Raw genomic sequence first — 17,395 nt, 5'->3', positions numbered from 1 at the left:
CCATAGTTTGGGGGGATAGCACAGCTGGTGATGAGGGCGTCGGTAAAAGCTACCACGAACCAAAAAGTTCTTTGAAAGATCTGGCAACTGTGTAGGGCCTATTTGAAATCCCAATAGTGAATGTGCAGCTGGGCCCCGATGGCTAGGGAGGGGCGGCGCCAGAGGAGGTTGCCTTGCCAAGGCTAGCTGCCCGAGGCCGTGCTCTCTTTTGAGTCTTTTTTTTCTTCTTCTATGTTTTGGGAGCCGTGCCACTGTTGGCCATGTTTTTTGCTGTAGCTCACTGCTGGTTGGTTGCAGGCCGAGTGCAATGCAGACAGCTGCACCCAAATGACGGCCACGGAACAGTGGATATTCCTTTGCGCTGCCCACAAGACGCCCAAAGAGTGTCCAGCCATTGACTACACGCGGCATACCCTTGATGGAGCTGCGTGCCTCCTCAACAGCAACAAGTACTTTCCAAGCCGGTAAGAAACTTTATAATGTGCTACGCTTTAGCTCGACAGGTGTGTAATTGTACTGTATGTAATTTGCTAATTAGTTAAATATTTGCTCGATGCCACTACTTATTTGTCTATTTATTTGCTCTGTGCCACTACTTACACTTGTTTAACACCGTTGCAGATCATGTGATACTAAAGGTCCATATAGTAGAAGCAAAATTTTTTTGTAAATCTGGTTTTCTGCAACAGAACTTCATTAAATATATAGCTGGTAACAACATAAAAAAGTATGGCCAAAAATAAATGAAGTACTAAAACGACAATAGTAATGTACCTATGTAAAATGAAACCAGACATATTGTATGACAAAACTACAGAAGCAACCATGTATCATGCAGAGATGAAACATTTTTAATTTGTTTGCTGTATTGGCACCGCTTCAATAGCTTATACACAAGTCAGATGGGCAAATTTGTGCACTTTTTGCAAGTGTACTTTGCCTTGCTGAGTTTCACTTTGGTGACCTGCTGTGCCTCTTAGTGGCTTTGGCATTGTGCTGCTAAGCACGAGGTTGCGGGATTGAATCCTGTCCCTGGCGGCCACATTTTGATGGAGGCTACAAATGCAAAAATGCCCGTGTACCGTGCATTGATTGCACATTAAAGAACCCCACGTGGTCAAAATAATTGAGAGTCTCCCGCTACGGCGTGCATTATAATAAGATTGTGGTTTTGGCATGAAAAACCCCGAAATTTAATTTTAATACAAAAAAAATAATTGAATCATTTTGGTGGTGTAGTGCCAGACGACATAACTAAATGTCCTTCGGGATTGATGGCATCAACGATCTATGAAGTCATATGATTTGTACCATTTTGAGTTTTACGAACAGTTACCATTTAGTTACAAAAAAAAAACAACTTATTTACGAGAACATTTACAATCAAAAGTAGAAATACTGTAATCTGATTAACACATCAATTCGTTTTGAGCCAATACAAGCACGGAACATATCCAGTATCCGGAAGACTTGGTGTCAGGCGATTTGATGGGTGCTAGAAAATAGTTTCAAGCTTGTCATGGCTTCACTAGTGTCACTGGCACGTAACATTTTAAATCACCAAAAAGTGATCTTGGAAGTAGTGGGGCTTTTCAGTTGAGCATTTATTTATTCTTATAGCAATGCTCTCGAGTCTATACACTTCCGCGCTTTGAAGTGAGTTCATTAAACGCACTTGCTGGCTAGTGCACTTCTGCTAGTGTCACTAAACCTTTCCATGCGACATCCTGTGAATGACTAACTGCGAAGTGCACTCGCTCAAAGTGACACTGAATTTGTCCGTCTGACTGGGGTCTTTGCGCCTATGGCGTTTTATTGCTGAGCTTGAGGTATCAGGTTTGATCCTGGCTTTTCGATGAGGGCTCATGTACTTAGATTTAGGAGCATAACAGAACCCCAGGTGCTCAAAATTAATCTGAAGTCCGGCATGCCTCGTAATCAGATCATGCTTCTAGCACTTTAAAAATGCAGAATTTAATGTTTTGCTATGTTAGTGCAGCAGCGACAAATGTTGCCTCTAGTACCTTGTAGAGATTCATTGTCCAACTCTTTATTTTTGTGAGCAACTGCATCGCACACATTTCATGCACATTGGGTATTGCACATTTTCCAAAATTGTTGTCGTCTTCTTGATTACTTGCACTTGTGGATATTGTGGGTGTTTTGGCAGCATTACTAGTTAACAGTCATGCTAGGTCTTGGACATTTATCTAGCCTTTGGCTTGTTAGAGCAAGTTACACTGTGCACTGTGTGTATCGACTTGTAGCTGCAAAACTTCGGCTGTGGGACACTAGCAAACGTGGTCAGCATTTTCAGTTACTGTCTTCAGCACTGTCAAACGTTTAATTTCATTTTTACAACCGTGCTGCCGAATGGCTGCACAAGTCTGATGAGTTGGGATTGTTGTCCTCACTTCTGTTGGACAGCAGCCCTGCGTAGGATGTTCACAATGCAAAAGTTATCCTTGCCATCATTATTTACCATCATTTAACCGAGAAGCTGTCCAGGGACCATCACATAGGGAGTGTCCAAAACATGCCCATCATGACGTGTTTCCGGCTCCATGATGGCTTCCGGCATTTACAGTACACAAAATCGAGGTATTTGAGGTTGGATGACATTACTTCGCAGGAGCTTATGCTGGCAGTGCAGTTTGGACACTACTCTCTCTCCTCTCCCCACTCATTTAATAGGCGGTAGATAAAGCATTAGTGATTGACAGAGGCTGCGAGTTAACAGGAGTTGGGCGCCTGTTAACGCCGAGTACAAAGGAAATTTAGTGATAGTGATTTAGATTGGACATGAGTATGAATGTGTAGACGTGAGTGAGTGTGAATGGGGCACGAGTGTGAGTGGGTGCTGGCAAATGTGAATGGAGGTGAATATGAATTTAAGATACTTTTGGTGAGGGGGGGGGGGGGGTGAGCAGTATTGTAAGTGCCAGCGAATGTGGTTACACATGAGCGGGAGCGAGTGCGTAGCCTACCAAACATACTGGTGAATGAGTATCCACATATTCTGCCGACCTATGGTACTCCCCAGCTGAGAGTAACCAGTTAAAGGGGAATGAGAGAAGTAAACATTATTAGGCTGTTTTATAAAAATTTATTCTGAAAAAGTTATATTCTTGAAAAGGCATCACACTCAGTCCAGTGCGTTGCTCTGGTTTCAAAAAAAGGTTGTTTCAGGGCCCTTTTAAATTGTGTGATACAGCTCTGTGTTTAGAAATTGCTGTGCTTGCTCACATTTCAGTGTAGAGAGAAAAATTTACTGCCTGCATTTCACATTTCAGATCTTGTAAAAGATTTATAATTTGTTCTTTACAGAGTTAGCATCAAAGATTCCTCGGTAGCAAAGCTAGGTTCTGTGTGCCGGAGAGTTTACCGGATATTTTCTCACGCATACTACCATCACAGAGCCACGTTTGACGAGTTTGAGGTAGGTGCACATGCTTTTTTTGATTATTTCATCCTTGCATGAGCTTTGGTAAATGCACGGAGTAAGATAAACAGGAGCGCCGACTCCGCCGCCGCGCAACGCATTCGCTCGGGACAAACCGTGCAACGCAAATTATACATCGCGTAGCGCCATCTGTCGAGGCGCGTGGAAAACACTCAACAGCTTGCTTCCATGTGCGCATGCGCTGAGTGGAGGAGACCGGCGGCGACGACGGCGCAGAACGGGCAGCACAGCACCCGCAGAGCGTGTCGTCTGCTACAAACGGGGACCCTCGGCCGTCTCAATTTGACAGCAATGAAACACAAAAAATATATGCGCACGAATAATAAAAGCGCAAATAAACACGCGGTAGCGCTTTTATGCACGCATACGAAACATTTTCAGATGTCTTTAGAGGGAACAGACGATAAATGATGCTGTACAAAAAGACACAACAGAAGTACTTGTTTTTCACTCCTCTACGTCTGCGCGGAAGCGAAGGTGGGAAATTTTCGTCTTCCTCGCTTTGTTTACCATGTCTGCAGTATGTTTATTCATGCCTGACGGAACAAGGTATCTTGATACTTGTGCGTGAAGAGACTGAGCAACAGGACAGTGTTTTGTTCCCGGCTGTAAATCTGGTTATGGCAAAGGACGCGAGAAGTTTTCGCTCTTCGCTTCGCCATCTGATCTTCAACAACTCCAGCAGTGGCGTCAAAAAATTCCTCAAATAAGCGAGCGCTTAAAGCAATGGACAAAATATGTGCACGACACTTCGAGAAGCAGCTTATTTTTGATATATAGTTACTTCAGCAAAGACAAAGGTGATGTCCTACTAGATCTAAAGAAAGTGCCTCGACTTCGAAGCACTTCCTACGCACTTTCAGCACTTTCAGTTCTTTTGTACTTCCTTCAATTTGTTTAGGGAAGCCTGGCGTAGCTCAATGATGCTGAATGCCAGGAGGAACCAGAAGACGCCAATGCGGAAGGACGGGAGGAGCTCAATTTAAATTTATCTTCCAACTACACACAGTGCAGGTGCCTTTCCTTGCCCAGAGACATGCCGTAATGTAGAGAGAGAGAGAAAGGTAAAGAAAGACAAGGAGGTTAGCCAGTGTAAATACCGGCTGGCTACCCTGTAAATTCTCAGCCTTGCCTTCGAGATGATTCCCCCAGTTATGCAGACACATAATCAGAGCTTCTCTTGTGAAATAATAAGCAGGAAACACTGGCAGGAATTCCCAATTATTATGTTTATAGAGAATGGCGATTCTGCTCGCAAGAGAACCGGGCGACACGAAAAGCACCGCGAGAAGCAAAGAAGCAAGCGAAGCATCTTAGCACTTGATGCGTGCTCAGATAAAAAAGAGTGATAAACGTCAGCTTTTGCGTAAAAACTTCTTTTCGCTGTCGTCTTTCATTGCTTGAGACCACCCGAACTGCCGTTATGTCGCCTTAATTTGCTATAGTTTTTCTTTCCGTCTTTGTTTATTTTCTGTTCCTGTGCCTTGTAAAGTTCCATGTAGGCCACCTGACAAATGCCCTGCATTTGGCCTGTATAAAATAAATAAAACAAAATGATACATGACTTGTTTCTCCTGCTAACGTCACTCCGTGAACCGCAAGAGCTATGCGCGCTACAGGCGTCAGGGCGTGCGCGAAGCAGACAACAAAACGGATAGGCAAGCAGGCGCCGCGAGAGAGCCCCCGCGCCTTTGCTCCTCTCCGCTACAGTTTTTCTTCATTCGTAGTGCCGTCTGGCGAACACGTTGCAGAATGTGTCCCTTCCAGACGAGCGGAGTCGGCGCTCCTGTCTTATCTTACTCCGTGGGTAAATGTGACCGCGTTTCATGTGCAAGAGACTGAACTTAATTGGTAAAAATAAAATGTGCAGATCCCACACAGTGTGGGAATTGATGTTAGGCGAAGCATTTTGCAGGTACTTGGCTATCTAGCATCATTTGGGGTTACCTGTTGGTGCAACGTGTCTGTGTTACAATGAGCAGTTATGTAGGTGACAGTGGTGGCAAGACTCATTTGTTGCCCTCCAGCCAAGAAACCTTTCAACCTATGCCTTTTCACATTGGCGGGTCCTGAAGGTAGTCGCTGGGTAAACTCTACCAACACGAGTGCTTCGATGGGGTTGAAATACAAAAACGCTTGTGTATTTAAATTTTATTGTACTATAAAGATGCCCCATGTGGGCAAAATTAATCTGGAATCCTCCACTACAGTGACAATCAGCCATTTTTTTTTTAGACTGGGCCGATACCGTAGCCAGGACGTCACATAGTATCTCAAAGTGTTAGTTGCCAATGGGAAGGAGCGGGAAATTGGCACACACTCGCTTTTCTAGGCAAATTGTTGCCGTCTGACATGATGCATGCACCGTTAGAATGCATTGATTCTACACTTTTCAACGACAGTGGTAAGCTCCCAGTCAGGATTTGGCAATGTCTGCCGTATGCACGCCAACCCAATTTTAATCTTCTGTAAATTTCTTTCTCATGATCAGGGTCCCCTGTGAGTAATTGACCTACATAAACGTACTCCTTTACAGACTCTAGAGGCTGACTGGCGATCCTGAATTCTTGTTCCCTTGCCAGGCTATTGAACATTATGTTTGTCTTCTGCATAATAATCTTCAACCCCACTCTTCCACTTTCTCGGTTAAGGTCCTCAGTCAAACATATGGGGCAGAAGCTTGGAGGTTAACAAAGAAGCTCGAGAACAAATTAAGGACCACACAAAGAGCGATGGAACGAAAAATGTTAGGCCTAACGTAAGGAGACGGCAAGAGAGCTGTGTGTAGCGGAGAACAAACGGGGATAGCCGATATTCTAGTTGACATTAAGCGGAAAAAATGGAGCTGGGCAGGCCGTGTAACGTGTAGGATGGATAACCGGTGGACCATTAGAGTTACAGAATGGATACCAAGAGAAGGGAAGCGCAGTCAAGGACGGCAGAAAACTAGGTGGAGTGATGAAGTTTGGAAATTGCAAGCACATGTTGGAATCATCTAACGCAAGATGGGTACCCAATTGCAGATTGCATAGAGAGGCCTTATTCCTGCAGTGGACATAAATATAGGCTGATGATGATGATGATGCATGCGCCAACCAGCACTATAGAAGGAGAATAGTAAATTATACTCTCCAGCAATGCACGCATTGTGGCCTAATGGCTATAGCACTAGGCTCTCACAATGTGGATTCTAGTTCAAGTCCCACCGTGGGACACACAATTCTTGAAATTGAAAAGGCCCCAAATGAGGTGAAATACGCACCAGCCAACCTATCTTCTAGAGCAGTGGTTCGCAGCCATGGATGTGCTGGGGACCCCTCGCAGTTCGAAAAAAAACAACTTTTTGACTAAAAAAATTGGCAGCAAACATTGTGACATCTTTTCTTTTTTTATATCTTGTGCGGTTTGCTGCCACAGTTCTGGGATGGGGAGCAGGTCCCAGAACTGGGAATGAGTCGAGGCTAAAAAACAAAAGTGCAATTTTTTTCTTTGTTTTTTAGAGGTGTGCGAATATCAACATTTCTGTATACGAATCGAATATCGGATGTGATATGCACATGTATTTATTACCAAGTTGGGTTAATTTGATATGTTGGAACATTGCAGTTACATTGTCAATGTTACGAAACTAGACTACAGTTAAACCTGGATATAACGAAATTGAAAAATTCCCGAAAAACTTCGTTATAAAGAGGATTTCGTTATATGCAGGTTCGGCACGAAAATTCGAAAAAGAAACGCTTACCGTATTTACTCGATTCTAACTTGCCCTCAATTGTAACACGCACCCGTTTTTCGTTTTCGTCGAAACACTCATCCTTGGAATGTCACACCAGGTACCGGATGCGTGGACGCGTGTCGTTTCGCACAAGCGCGAGGCATCGGAAACGAAGAGCGAGCGTCACGATGACGTCGTAGCGTCGTATAGTGTTACAGTAGAACCCCGCTGTTACGTTCCCGGGGGCTGCGCTTTCCCGGCTGTTACGTCGTTTTCAGCCAGTCCCGGCACAGCTCCCATAGAACCCAATGCATTGGTAACCCCGCAGTTGCGTCGCAACTGGGGGACCGTTCCCGCATCATACGTTGCGAACTGCCACCCCGCGCCGGCCCGAGCGGCCATTTTGACTTTTCATGTCGCTTGGCTTGTTGGCTTCATGATGGCATTGGCTGCCCAAAGTGCCGGGGGCGACAACTATGACCTATTTTCGGTTTCCGCCAGCAAAAGTATGGCCCTTGAGATCCGTATTTGCTATATAAAGATGGTGTCTATGACGCTTTGTGGCCCTAAACATGGTTTTGGCCAATAGATCTTCCGTATAAAGTCCACGGGCGATAACGCAGTTGCCGCGTGCCGTATGCTGTATGTGCGAGTGAAATCGTGCGAGGGGAGCCGACGACTGCGTCTAAATCTCGCGCGCGCAAGAAAAGCAGGGAGGAAGCGTGCCTTCTTCCGTTGCGCTCGAGGCGCCGGTGAGGGAGCGAGGGGGGAGAGATAGCGGGGCGGCGTTGTACTGTACTCTAGCATCAACTGTGTACTATGCGGCGGCGCACTGTCGCGCGGGCCGTATGTTGAAAGCGATCTGCGTTGGGGCAGAGTCTAGCAGTGTAGGTGCGTCCGCGGCTTGTAGCTTTGTGCGTGCAGTGTGTTCTCGGCGCTCAGTTTGCGTTGAAGCGATAGACAACAGCATGAAGGTCACTTCGCTCGCTTCTCCAGTGGCGCTTCCACACGCCGCCAGCGCTTGACAGCGCGCGTCCGCGCTCATCGAGTGTGATGTGTCACAGCGTGTTCCAGCGCGTCTGCAACATCAACTGGAAAAGCAGAGAGTGCTGGCTTGGCGGGCAAGGCCAGCTGCAGCAAGCGGCAGGGTCAGGCTTGAATGAAGGGAGGGGGAAAGGTCACGCACGCGGCGCCAAGATCACCGGGTCGAGGGATGCAGGCCCGCCTCGCACACGTGTGCTCACTTCGCATTCCGTCGCGGCGGAGAAGGTGCTTCCGGTTGCTGCTCGCGCAAAAATGATAAAATTTGGGGCGAAATCTCTAGGTTGTCGGATGGGAAAATTCGTTATATCGAGGGGGTCTCTCGCTGCCACTTCGTTACGTAGAGGTCTCAAATACAGTAAAAGCTCGATGATACGATCACGGCTAATACGAATTTCCGGATGATACAAATTTTTCTGTGGTTCCGGCCGAGCCCCATTACTTTGCAACGTGCTAGAGAACGGTTGTTACGAATCGATTTTCAGCCTGCGTCGGTTGATACGAATAAACGCTGCCCCACCGACGGCCACGAAAGAGCGCGCAGTCACGCGCTTTCTCTCCTTCTCTTTTGGTGCGGAGGCGCGGCGCCAGACAGCGCGGACTCTGCGACTGGGCGCGAAGAGATTGAAGCGGTGGCGCTTTTGGTGCTTTTGTACTTTTCCATCCTTTTCTGCGAGCCGTCAGATGGAGTGGCTGCTGCGCTTCGGGCCGCGTTATTCGTGCTTGCGCCATTTTGCCTAGTCGCAGCGAGCTATGTCTCGCAAGCGGAAAGCACTCTCCTTTAAAGAGAAATTAGACATTCTTCGAAAGGTCGATGAGGATCCCAAGAGGAAGCGACGGAGTTGGCCAAGGAGCTAGGCCTCGCAACGTCAACACTCAGCACAATTGTTGCACAGCGAGACTATCATGAAAAACGTGCTTTCGTTCAACGTCAACGCGAAGCAAGCGAATTCGAACGCACTTATTTCGAACATACCGCGCACCGACAATGCTCTTAGCAGCGCGCCAAATCACGCGGCGGTGCCTCCGACCGGCATTGCTCCGACACCGCCATAGAGCAAAAGCTCAAAAGAGACCTCTCAATGCCGCGCGCGAAGGAACGAAAAAAAAAAGCCCGCGGCGGAAATTTCCTTGTCTCTCAAATTGCAAGGTCGCCGTTTCTGCATCGCGCCGGAACAAGCGTGTACGTGCCGACTAGAGTGTTCTAGACACTCAGTCTAGAACACTCTAGTATTTTAGCACACACTAGTGCCGACGTCTCAGCCACGCGGATAAAATGGCAGTGAACCCTTCTCCTCTATTTTCTAGTCGCATGTTGACCTTGCATGCTGCGGTAGCAGCGCAGAGGGAAGCAGCAGCGGAGGCACAGTCGGGCCAACGAAACTGCCACGCCCGCAAACGCTCGCTTCCCGATAACGGCAGAAAACGAAACTTCAGGGGGCGGCTAAAATAAGCTGGCGCCAGCACGGCGGCGGGTGCGCACGGAGATGTGCGCATGGAGTCGAAGGTGAGAGAGCTACGAGGGAGTTGAGAGGGAGGGCAAGGGGAGCCACCGAAGCGGCGGAGTTGACGCGGCCAAATCCGATGCCCTGCCGCCCTCCTCCCTCACCTTCGACGGTCTCCGCGTGCACCCGTGTGCCGGCGCCGCCCGCTCGCTCCCTGAAGCTTCGTTTTCTGTCGTTATCGGGAAGCGACCGTTAGCCGGGACCGTTAGCCGGCGTGGGCAGTTTCGTGGCCCGCGCTTGCTGTGCGCTTGCGCGCCGCGATATTTCACGACTCGCACCGTTCGTGCATCGTGCTATGGTGCACGAATACTTCAAAAATACGTCCTTTTAATTCGAACAAATTTTCGGGCCCCTTCGAGTTCGAATTATCGAGATTCGACAGTAGTTTTAATTGTGTTTCGATGATACGAATTTCGGCTAATACGAATATTTTCCGTGACCCCGTGAGATTCGTATCATCGAGCTTTTACTGTACATGTGCTTCTATGGAGTAATGGCGGGGAATAGAAAAACTTCATTATATCCAGGAATTCGTTATATAGAGGTTCGTTATAAGCAGGTTTAACTGTAGTAAGCTGTTATACTAAATTACATTGTGTATTTGGTTCATGTTAACTTGGAAAATTTAGTAATTCCCACTGGCTGTCCTTGCCAGCCTGTGCCTTAGTCGTCATCATCATCAGATTATATATACGTCCACTGCAGGATGAAGGCCTCTCCCTGCAATCTGCAATTACCCCTGTATTGCGCTAGCTGATTCCAACATGCGCCTGCAAATTTCCTAACTTCATCACCCCACCTGGTTTTCTGCCGTCCTAGACTGCGCTTCCCTTCTCTTGGTATCCATTCTGTAAATCTAATGGTCCACCGGTTATCCATCCTACGTATTACATGGCCTGCTCAGCTCCATTTTTTCCTCTTAATGTCAACTAGAATATAGGCTATCCCCGTTTGCTCTTTGATACACACCACTCTCTTCCTGTCTCTTAACGTTAGGCCTAACATTTTTCGTTCCATCGCTCTGTGTGCAGTCCCTTGTTCTCGAGCTTCTTTGTTAACCTCCAAATTTCTGCCCCATACGTTAGCACTGCCTGTGCCTTACTATACCGCAACAGATGCCCGTAAACTCGGAGGCATTTGATCCTGTGCCAGTCGTTAGTCATCGCACTTTCCGCCAATTAATAAGCTCATAATTAGAGGTGGCGTACCCTATGCTACTGAAAGGCCGGCTTTCCCGCAATGTTTACACGTTTAGTGGCTAAGTGTGCTTTAGAGGGGCAAAGTTTCGCCAGCAGCACGAAATTATCACAAAATTCAGCACAGTATCGCCCTAAGATTCTTAGATTAGATAGAATCACATGCTAAGAACTGTGTTTGCACCCGCACAGCCAGCAATATATTTGATTTCATTCGAATATTCGTATCTAACCGAATATTTGAACATGTTTCGATTATATACGAGGTCTGTTAGAAAAGTATCTGACCTTTTGCTGAAGAAAAAAAAACTGGCATAACTGGAGCGTTGGAAACCTAATCACCCTCAAAGTAGTCTCCTTGGGACTCCACACACTTCTCCCAGCAGTGCTGCCATTGTTGGAAGCATTCCGAGAAGGCCTCTTTCGGAATGGAGTTTAGCTCAGCTGTCATTGCAGGCTTAATGTCCTCTCTTGTCTGAAATTGCGCTCCTTTCTATAGCGTCTTGATTTTGGGAAACAGCCAGAAGTCGCAGGGAGCCATATCGGGAGAGTGAGGGGCCTGTTGAACTACATGAGTCTCGTTTTTCGCCAAAAAAGTCTGAATCAAGTGCGAGGAATGTGCAGGAGCATTGTCGTGATGGATGCACCAATTTCCTGTTAACCACAACTCTGGTCTCTTGCGCCGCACAGGATCACATAGGCAATGGAGGACATAGGCCTGTAGTACTCTTTGGGGATTGTTTGACCCTGTGGTGCGTACTTGTGGTGTACCACACCGCGGGAGTCAAAGAAAGCAGTCAGCATCACTTTGACGTTGCTGCGCACTTGGTGTGCCTTGTTTGGTTTTGGTGATGTAGAACGCTTCCACTTTGACGACTGGGATTTGGTTTCCGGGTCGTACCCGTACACCCAAGACTCGTCACCAGTGAATATGGTGTTCATGAAGTCGGGGTCACTGTTCGTGGAATCTAGCATGTCCTGTGAGACTTCAACACGAAGTTGCTTTTGCTCCACCGTTAGTAGCTTCGGCATGAATTTCGCCGCCACTCTTTTCATGGCCAAATCTTCGGTCCTAATGGAATGTGCAGAAAAAGTGCTGATGCGCACCTCTTGCGCAATTTCTCGGATGGTCACACGACGGTCCCGCACCACCACAGCGTTCACTTCGGCAATGACCTGGTCATTTTGGCATGTTGATGGTCGACCGGAGCGTAGCTCACTTTCCACCGATGTGCGGCCGTCTTTAAACCGGTTGTACCCCTCCTTAATCTGTGTGCTGTGTGCTGAATGGTTTTCACTTGGCTGTCGCCCAGTTTCTGGCAAAATTTGATGCAGTAGCGCTGCTCCAGTTGCTCCGTCATTTTCCTTGCAATAAAAAAACCGACGAGAGCACTGCGCACTACCTCACTTAAACGCTACGTCGCAGCGACTGACGCTATCGGCAGATGGGAAGCACGAAGGTTCAAGGTTGGCTGATGCACTTGTTTCATATCCATCAGGTGTTCTAAAAAAAAGGTCGGATAGTTTTCTAACAGACCGCGTATTGTTCGAAGTGAATTCAAATATTGAATATATAATATTTGATAATATTCGAGCTTTTCGAATATTCGCACACCTCTATTTTGCGGGCGTCGTTTACGCGGACCCCCATTTGAAAATCACTGTTCTGGAAAGTGCCTGGCAAGTGGCAAAACATGCTTCACATCAAAAATTTGTTGGCGGTGTAGTGCACAATGGGAAAATGATAGCAGTGGTGGGGTTTGTGTGAGAATGACAGACGACTTCCTTTGCGCGACATCGTAGAAGGGAAATTTTGAAAAATTGTGGAAGCTGACTGCTGTGGTAAAATGCGTTCTGTAGACTGCATTCCTAGCTGCAAGCACAGCAGGTTGCCCTTGAGCATTGCCGTGTAGACTTGTGTAATTGCCACACTTTTTTTCACATGTTTGACGAGGTGCACCCTTACACAGGACCAAACCTTTTGGTCAAAATGGGGCCAGTGCAGCCAGGCACTTGTGCAACTCTGGATCCCTGGATGTACCATTGCATCAGAGGTCAATGCACACCTCTCGCCATATACAGTATAGACCACTTATAACGTAACCGCTTATAGTGCAGGACCGGATATAGTGCGGTGTTTTCAGACTCCCGTTAATTTTCCCATAGCACTCCATATATACATGTATTGCTTATAGTGCAGTTGCGGGAAACGAAATACCGGTTACAGTGCGGCTGCCTGGGAGTACAGAAGTCAGCGGAGACGACGAACGCTCCCCTCAAACGGGCGCCCCAAGGAGTGCTCGAGGAAGAAAGAGAGACGATATGGAGGAGAAGGGCATGTGGTGCGAACAAACAGCCAGTGAGGCTGAAACCAGAATATTGAGTGCGAGTCGTGAAATATCACGGCGCGGAGGGCCGCGAAACTGCCAACGCCATCCAACGCTCGCTTCACGATAACAGCAGTAAACGAAACTTCAGGGAGCGGGCGGCGCCTGCACGGCATGGCGAAGGACGCACGCGGAGACCGCGGAATGTGAGGGAGGAGGGCGGCAGGGAAGTGGATTTCGCCTCGGCAACTCCGCCGCTTCGGTGGTGTTGTATTTAGAACACAGAGGAACGATGCATCCGATGCCTGAACATCATCTTCTTTATTTTGTGTCCCCGCGCCACCATCCTCATCTTCTTTCCTATACAACATTTTCCCGGTTGATAAAAAAAAAAACTATCACTTGCGTAACGCATAGTCCCTGAGCTTCAACGTAGTTCTTTTAACTCGTGCGCTCTTCCGTGGGGGTTGGCCGGTCATTTTGTCCTGCAGTGAAGACGGCTGAGTACTTGACTCACTGCTGGCTTGTGCTGCTCTTTCTTGCCGTGACGTAGATGGACAGTCAGCATGTTGTTCACTCGCAGGAAATACACTACCTTGAAGAGACTCGTCAGGTAGTGGTAGAGTCCATTCTAGAATACCAGGTCGATTGCCTGTGAACTTCTCCGCAGCTTCTGGGTGCATCGCTTGAAATTTGGAGGCGTTCCACACTCGACCATCATCCAAAAGAAATGAAGCTGGCCCTCGTTGCTCAATAATCTGCTTCGGTTTCGAAAAGCGCAAAGATATTTTCCCTGTGAACTGACGACTTTCTCACGCGGACGTAGTCGCCGACGGCAAAGTGTCTTGTCCGGGCTCCGCGACGGCAGTCTGTGTAAAGTTTGGAAGATGCTTGGTTTTGTCTGACACGTTGGCGCAGCCATTTCATCGCTTGTGCTGGATTTTCGTGAAATGAAGAATCCGGTAATCCAACAATGCTTAAGCGTGTTCGTGGCAGTCCGTGCAGCAAAACGGCGGGTGCAAATCCCGTTGTGGCGTGAGGTGTGCAGCGGTGGACCCCCAAATAGTCTGTCACGGCGACACGGATATCACGCCGCTCGTATACTGCCATCTGGACAGCAGATTTGAGGACTCTGTTGAACCTTTCTACAAGCCAGTTTGCTTGCGGGTGGTAAACAGAAGAAAAGCAATGGCGTATGCCACGTTCCTGAAGGAATTCTTCAAATTCAACTGAGCTGAACTGCGGTTCGTGGTCGGAAACTATTTCACTCGGGTAGCCTTCACGAGAAAACACTTGTAGCAGAAAGTTCTTGACCGTCGCCGTAGAAACGTCTTGAAAAAAAAAAACTTCTGGCCATTTGCTGTGATAATCAATAAGCGTCACTGCATAACGGCATTTGGTGGGAGCTTGCTCAAATGGGCCAATAATATCAATGGCAATTGATATTATTAAGTGTCGGCTGCAATTCAGCCGACACTTGTTCACGGAGGGTAAACGGCAGCCGTCGTAGCTTGCTGGCAACGGGTGGCACGGAATCATGAACCTTAACTTTGTGTTTGAATCCTTTGGCAAGTCCGAGCTGTTTGTCAAAGAGGTGTTCATACTCTGAACGTAGCTCAGCTGGCAATGTAGGAGTGCTGGAGGCCAATGCAAGACACTGAAGCGATTTGCCTTCAATATTCATCTGTAGTGCTGCAATTGCGTCTAAGCCCAGTACAGTGGTGCCTTCAGATACAACATACAGAAGAATACAAGCAGTTCTGTCTTGGAACGCAGCTGAAGCGACAAAACATCCTCGAACTCTTATCTTTGACTTGGAGTAGTCGAAAAGCTGCACTGAGGTAGGTTTCAAAGGGTAAGTGCTTGCAAAAAACTGGTGATAGAGTTCTTCAGTCAGGATAGTGACAGAAGATCCCGTATCAACTAGAAACGAGATAGGGTGTCACCTTTACTTGGGAGTGCGGAGAGTTGCGAGCATGCGCTACTCTCGATGGAGGAGAGAGACGACTAGTGGCACGGCAAACGAAGATTTAATATATACAAGGACGGTGAACACATGCGACACACAACACTAAAACCACAACTAAACAACTAAAGGCACGCAAAACTAGACATAATTCAGCGAAAAGGCTTACTTAAAAGAACTTCCAAATCTCTAACTAAATATAACACTACTAGAAAACGGCTATCTCATTTCCGGAGCCTAGCTCCGCCTTAAAGTCTCTCGATCAGTCTTAGCTTTTCTCGCCAAAGTCTGGCCACCTTGGCCCCGGCCTAACTGCGTCGTAAATCGGAAACGGGATCGTCTCTTACAGATCGTCGTCTTGAGGCTCTTGTCGCGTCCGTGTCGGGCTCGTCCGAAGCGTTGCGGATGCCATAGGTGCCGACGCCTCGCGTTGTCTCTTTTGTCGGCGGTGAGCTCGTTGGTGAAGAGCTCGTCAGCTCGTCAGCGATGGCGCTCGGCGTTGCTTAGGCCCACCTGGATAGGCCTAGCGTCGGGATGCGTCGCAATCTCTTCGTGAGTGCCGACGTGGCGTCCCGAGGAGAATCAAACGTGCCGGTCTGCCGCAGAAGGGGGATCCTCTCTGGGGTGCCTGGTCCTGCCGTGAGAAGCTGCAGCCCGTCCAGGAGCCTCGCCCGAACTTGCCGAGGTCGACGGCCACACCTTGGACGGCCAGCGTCGCGGACTCAACCAGACCCCCAAGTCTCCCGTCGCCAGAACATAGCTGGAGATGCGACCTTCCTGACCCGGTGCCACGTTGAAACTCAACGGACAGCGCCGTTCATCCCTCGACTATGCCTCGGTTCGTGCGCCTCGCGAGCTCGCGCCGTTCGGAACACCAGGCATCGCGTGCTCCTCTTCTTTTTCGCGCCACCGGAGGCCTCTTACATGTGACATAGGGTGACCTTCCACAGCGACGAATGCGTAAATGCCATGCTTGTTTCCATTGACAACACAAACTGTTTTTCCGCTACTCTGGGAGCTAGCGTTGTCGTCGTCATCAACTTGTCGAACTCTAGCTGAATATCCAGACGACCTACACATAAAATCTAAGTGGCCAATCTTCTCGCAGCGACGACATCTGCGCTTGCGGGCCTTACATGCAGGACTGTTTGCAAGATGATCAGTCGCTCCACAACGATAGCAAGCTCGAAGGTTAGTGGCACCTTGTACGGGATGCTCAGATGCTTTGGCTTTGCACTTATTACAAATTGTGCGTTCATTTGGTTGTTCAGAAGACTGAGAAGAGCTTTGCACGGTTTTAACGTGATGAACTGAAGCATCGTCACAAAATTCCTTAGCCTGACTCACGGCTTCTTCGTACTGATTAGCAATTGTTATAGCTCGTGAGAGCGTCAGTGATGAGCCCTCAAAAAGTAACCGCTCACGTAAATGATGATTCGTCGTTTTCGAGACAAACTGATCACGTAGCATCTCATCAGCGAGGCGTCCGAAATTACAGTCTGCAATGAGGATTTGTAAAGCAGAGACGTATTCTTCCGCTGTCTCACCTGCATGCTGAGCACGGCGACTGAACCGTTGTCGAGCCACGATGACGTTGACTGAACGCTTGAAATGATCCGAAAGCAGGGCGATTGCAGAGTCATACGTGTCATTTGTCGACCCGGTGTCACCTGTGCTCGAAGGACTAGTAGCGGGAGCAGAGCCAGACTGCAAGTCTGCTGGCCTCAGTGTAGAGAAGATCCGCTGCCCCTCCATACCAAGGCATGTGAGCAGGATAGCTTTTCGGCGTTCGGCTGGAAGCTCTGAAGCTCCAGAAGCCACCATGTACGTCTGAAAGGCCTGCTTCCACTGGTCCCATGGGACAGCCGAATGACCAGGCGAAGGCAGGAAAGGTGGTGGCGGTTCAATTCCGCAATGCTCATTGTGGTGATGCAGCAGAAATTACCAGGACTGTTGCACGTGCATGGGTTGAAATCTCGTCGCCAATATTTTGTATTTAGAACACAGAGGAACGATGCATCCATTGCTTGAACATCATCTTCTTTATTTTGTGTCCCCGTGCCACCATCCTCATCTTCTTTCCTATACAACAGGAGGCTTCCCTTGCCCTCACTCGTAGCTCACTCACTTTCGACTGTCACCGTGCGCGCCCGCCGCCTTGCAGGCGCCGCCGCTCCAG

The 17,395-nt window shown here is 48.2% G+C and overlaps 1 protein-coding gene across 4 annotated transcripts in view; it reads left to right on the top strand.

The window, feature by feature from the left end:
- The window catches only part of LOC119441779 (MOB-like protein phocein), a 29,318-nt gene that overhangs the window by 5,012 nt on the left and 6,911 nt on the right, over window positions 1-17,395 (top strand). For all 4 annotated transcript variants that reach the window (XR_007465599.1, XM_037706392.2, XM_049661610.1 and 1 more), the window contains 2 exons: window positions 298-464; window positions 3,328-3,439. Coding sequence is in view for 3 of the 4 variants with exons in the window: in XM_037706392.2 (XP_037562320.1) it covers window positions 298-464; window positions 3,328-3,439 (279 nt within the window). In the remaining variant the exon portion in view is untranslated. The remainder of the gene's footprint in view (window positions 1-297; window positions 465-3,327; window positions 3,440-17,395) is intronic.

The sequence above is a fragment of the Dermacentor silvarum genome, chromosome 2 (assembly GCF_013339745.2).
Source record: "Dermacentor silvarum isolate Dsil-2018 chromosome 2, BIME_Dsil_1.4, whole genome shotgun sequence".
In the NCBI taxonomy this organism is placed as follows: domain Eukaryota; kingdom Metazoa; phylum Arthropoda; class Arachnida; order Ixodida; family Ixodidae; genus Dermacentor; species Dermacentor silvarum.
Note: the sequence above shows the minus strand (reverse complement) of the source record. Positions and strands in the feature narration are given on the sequence as shown.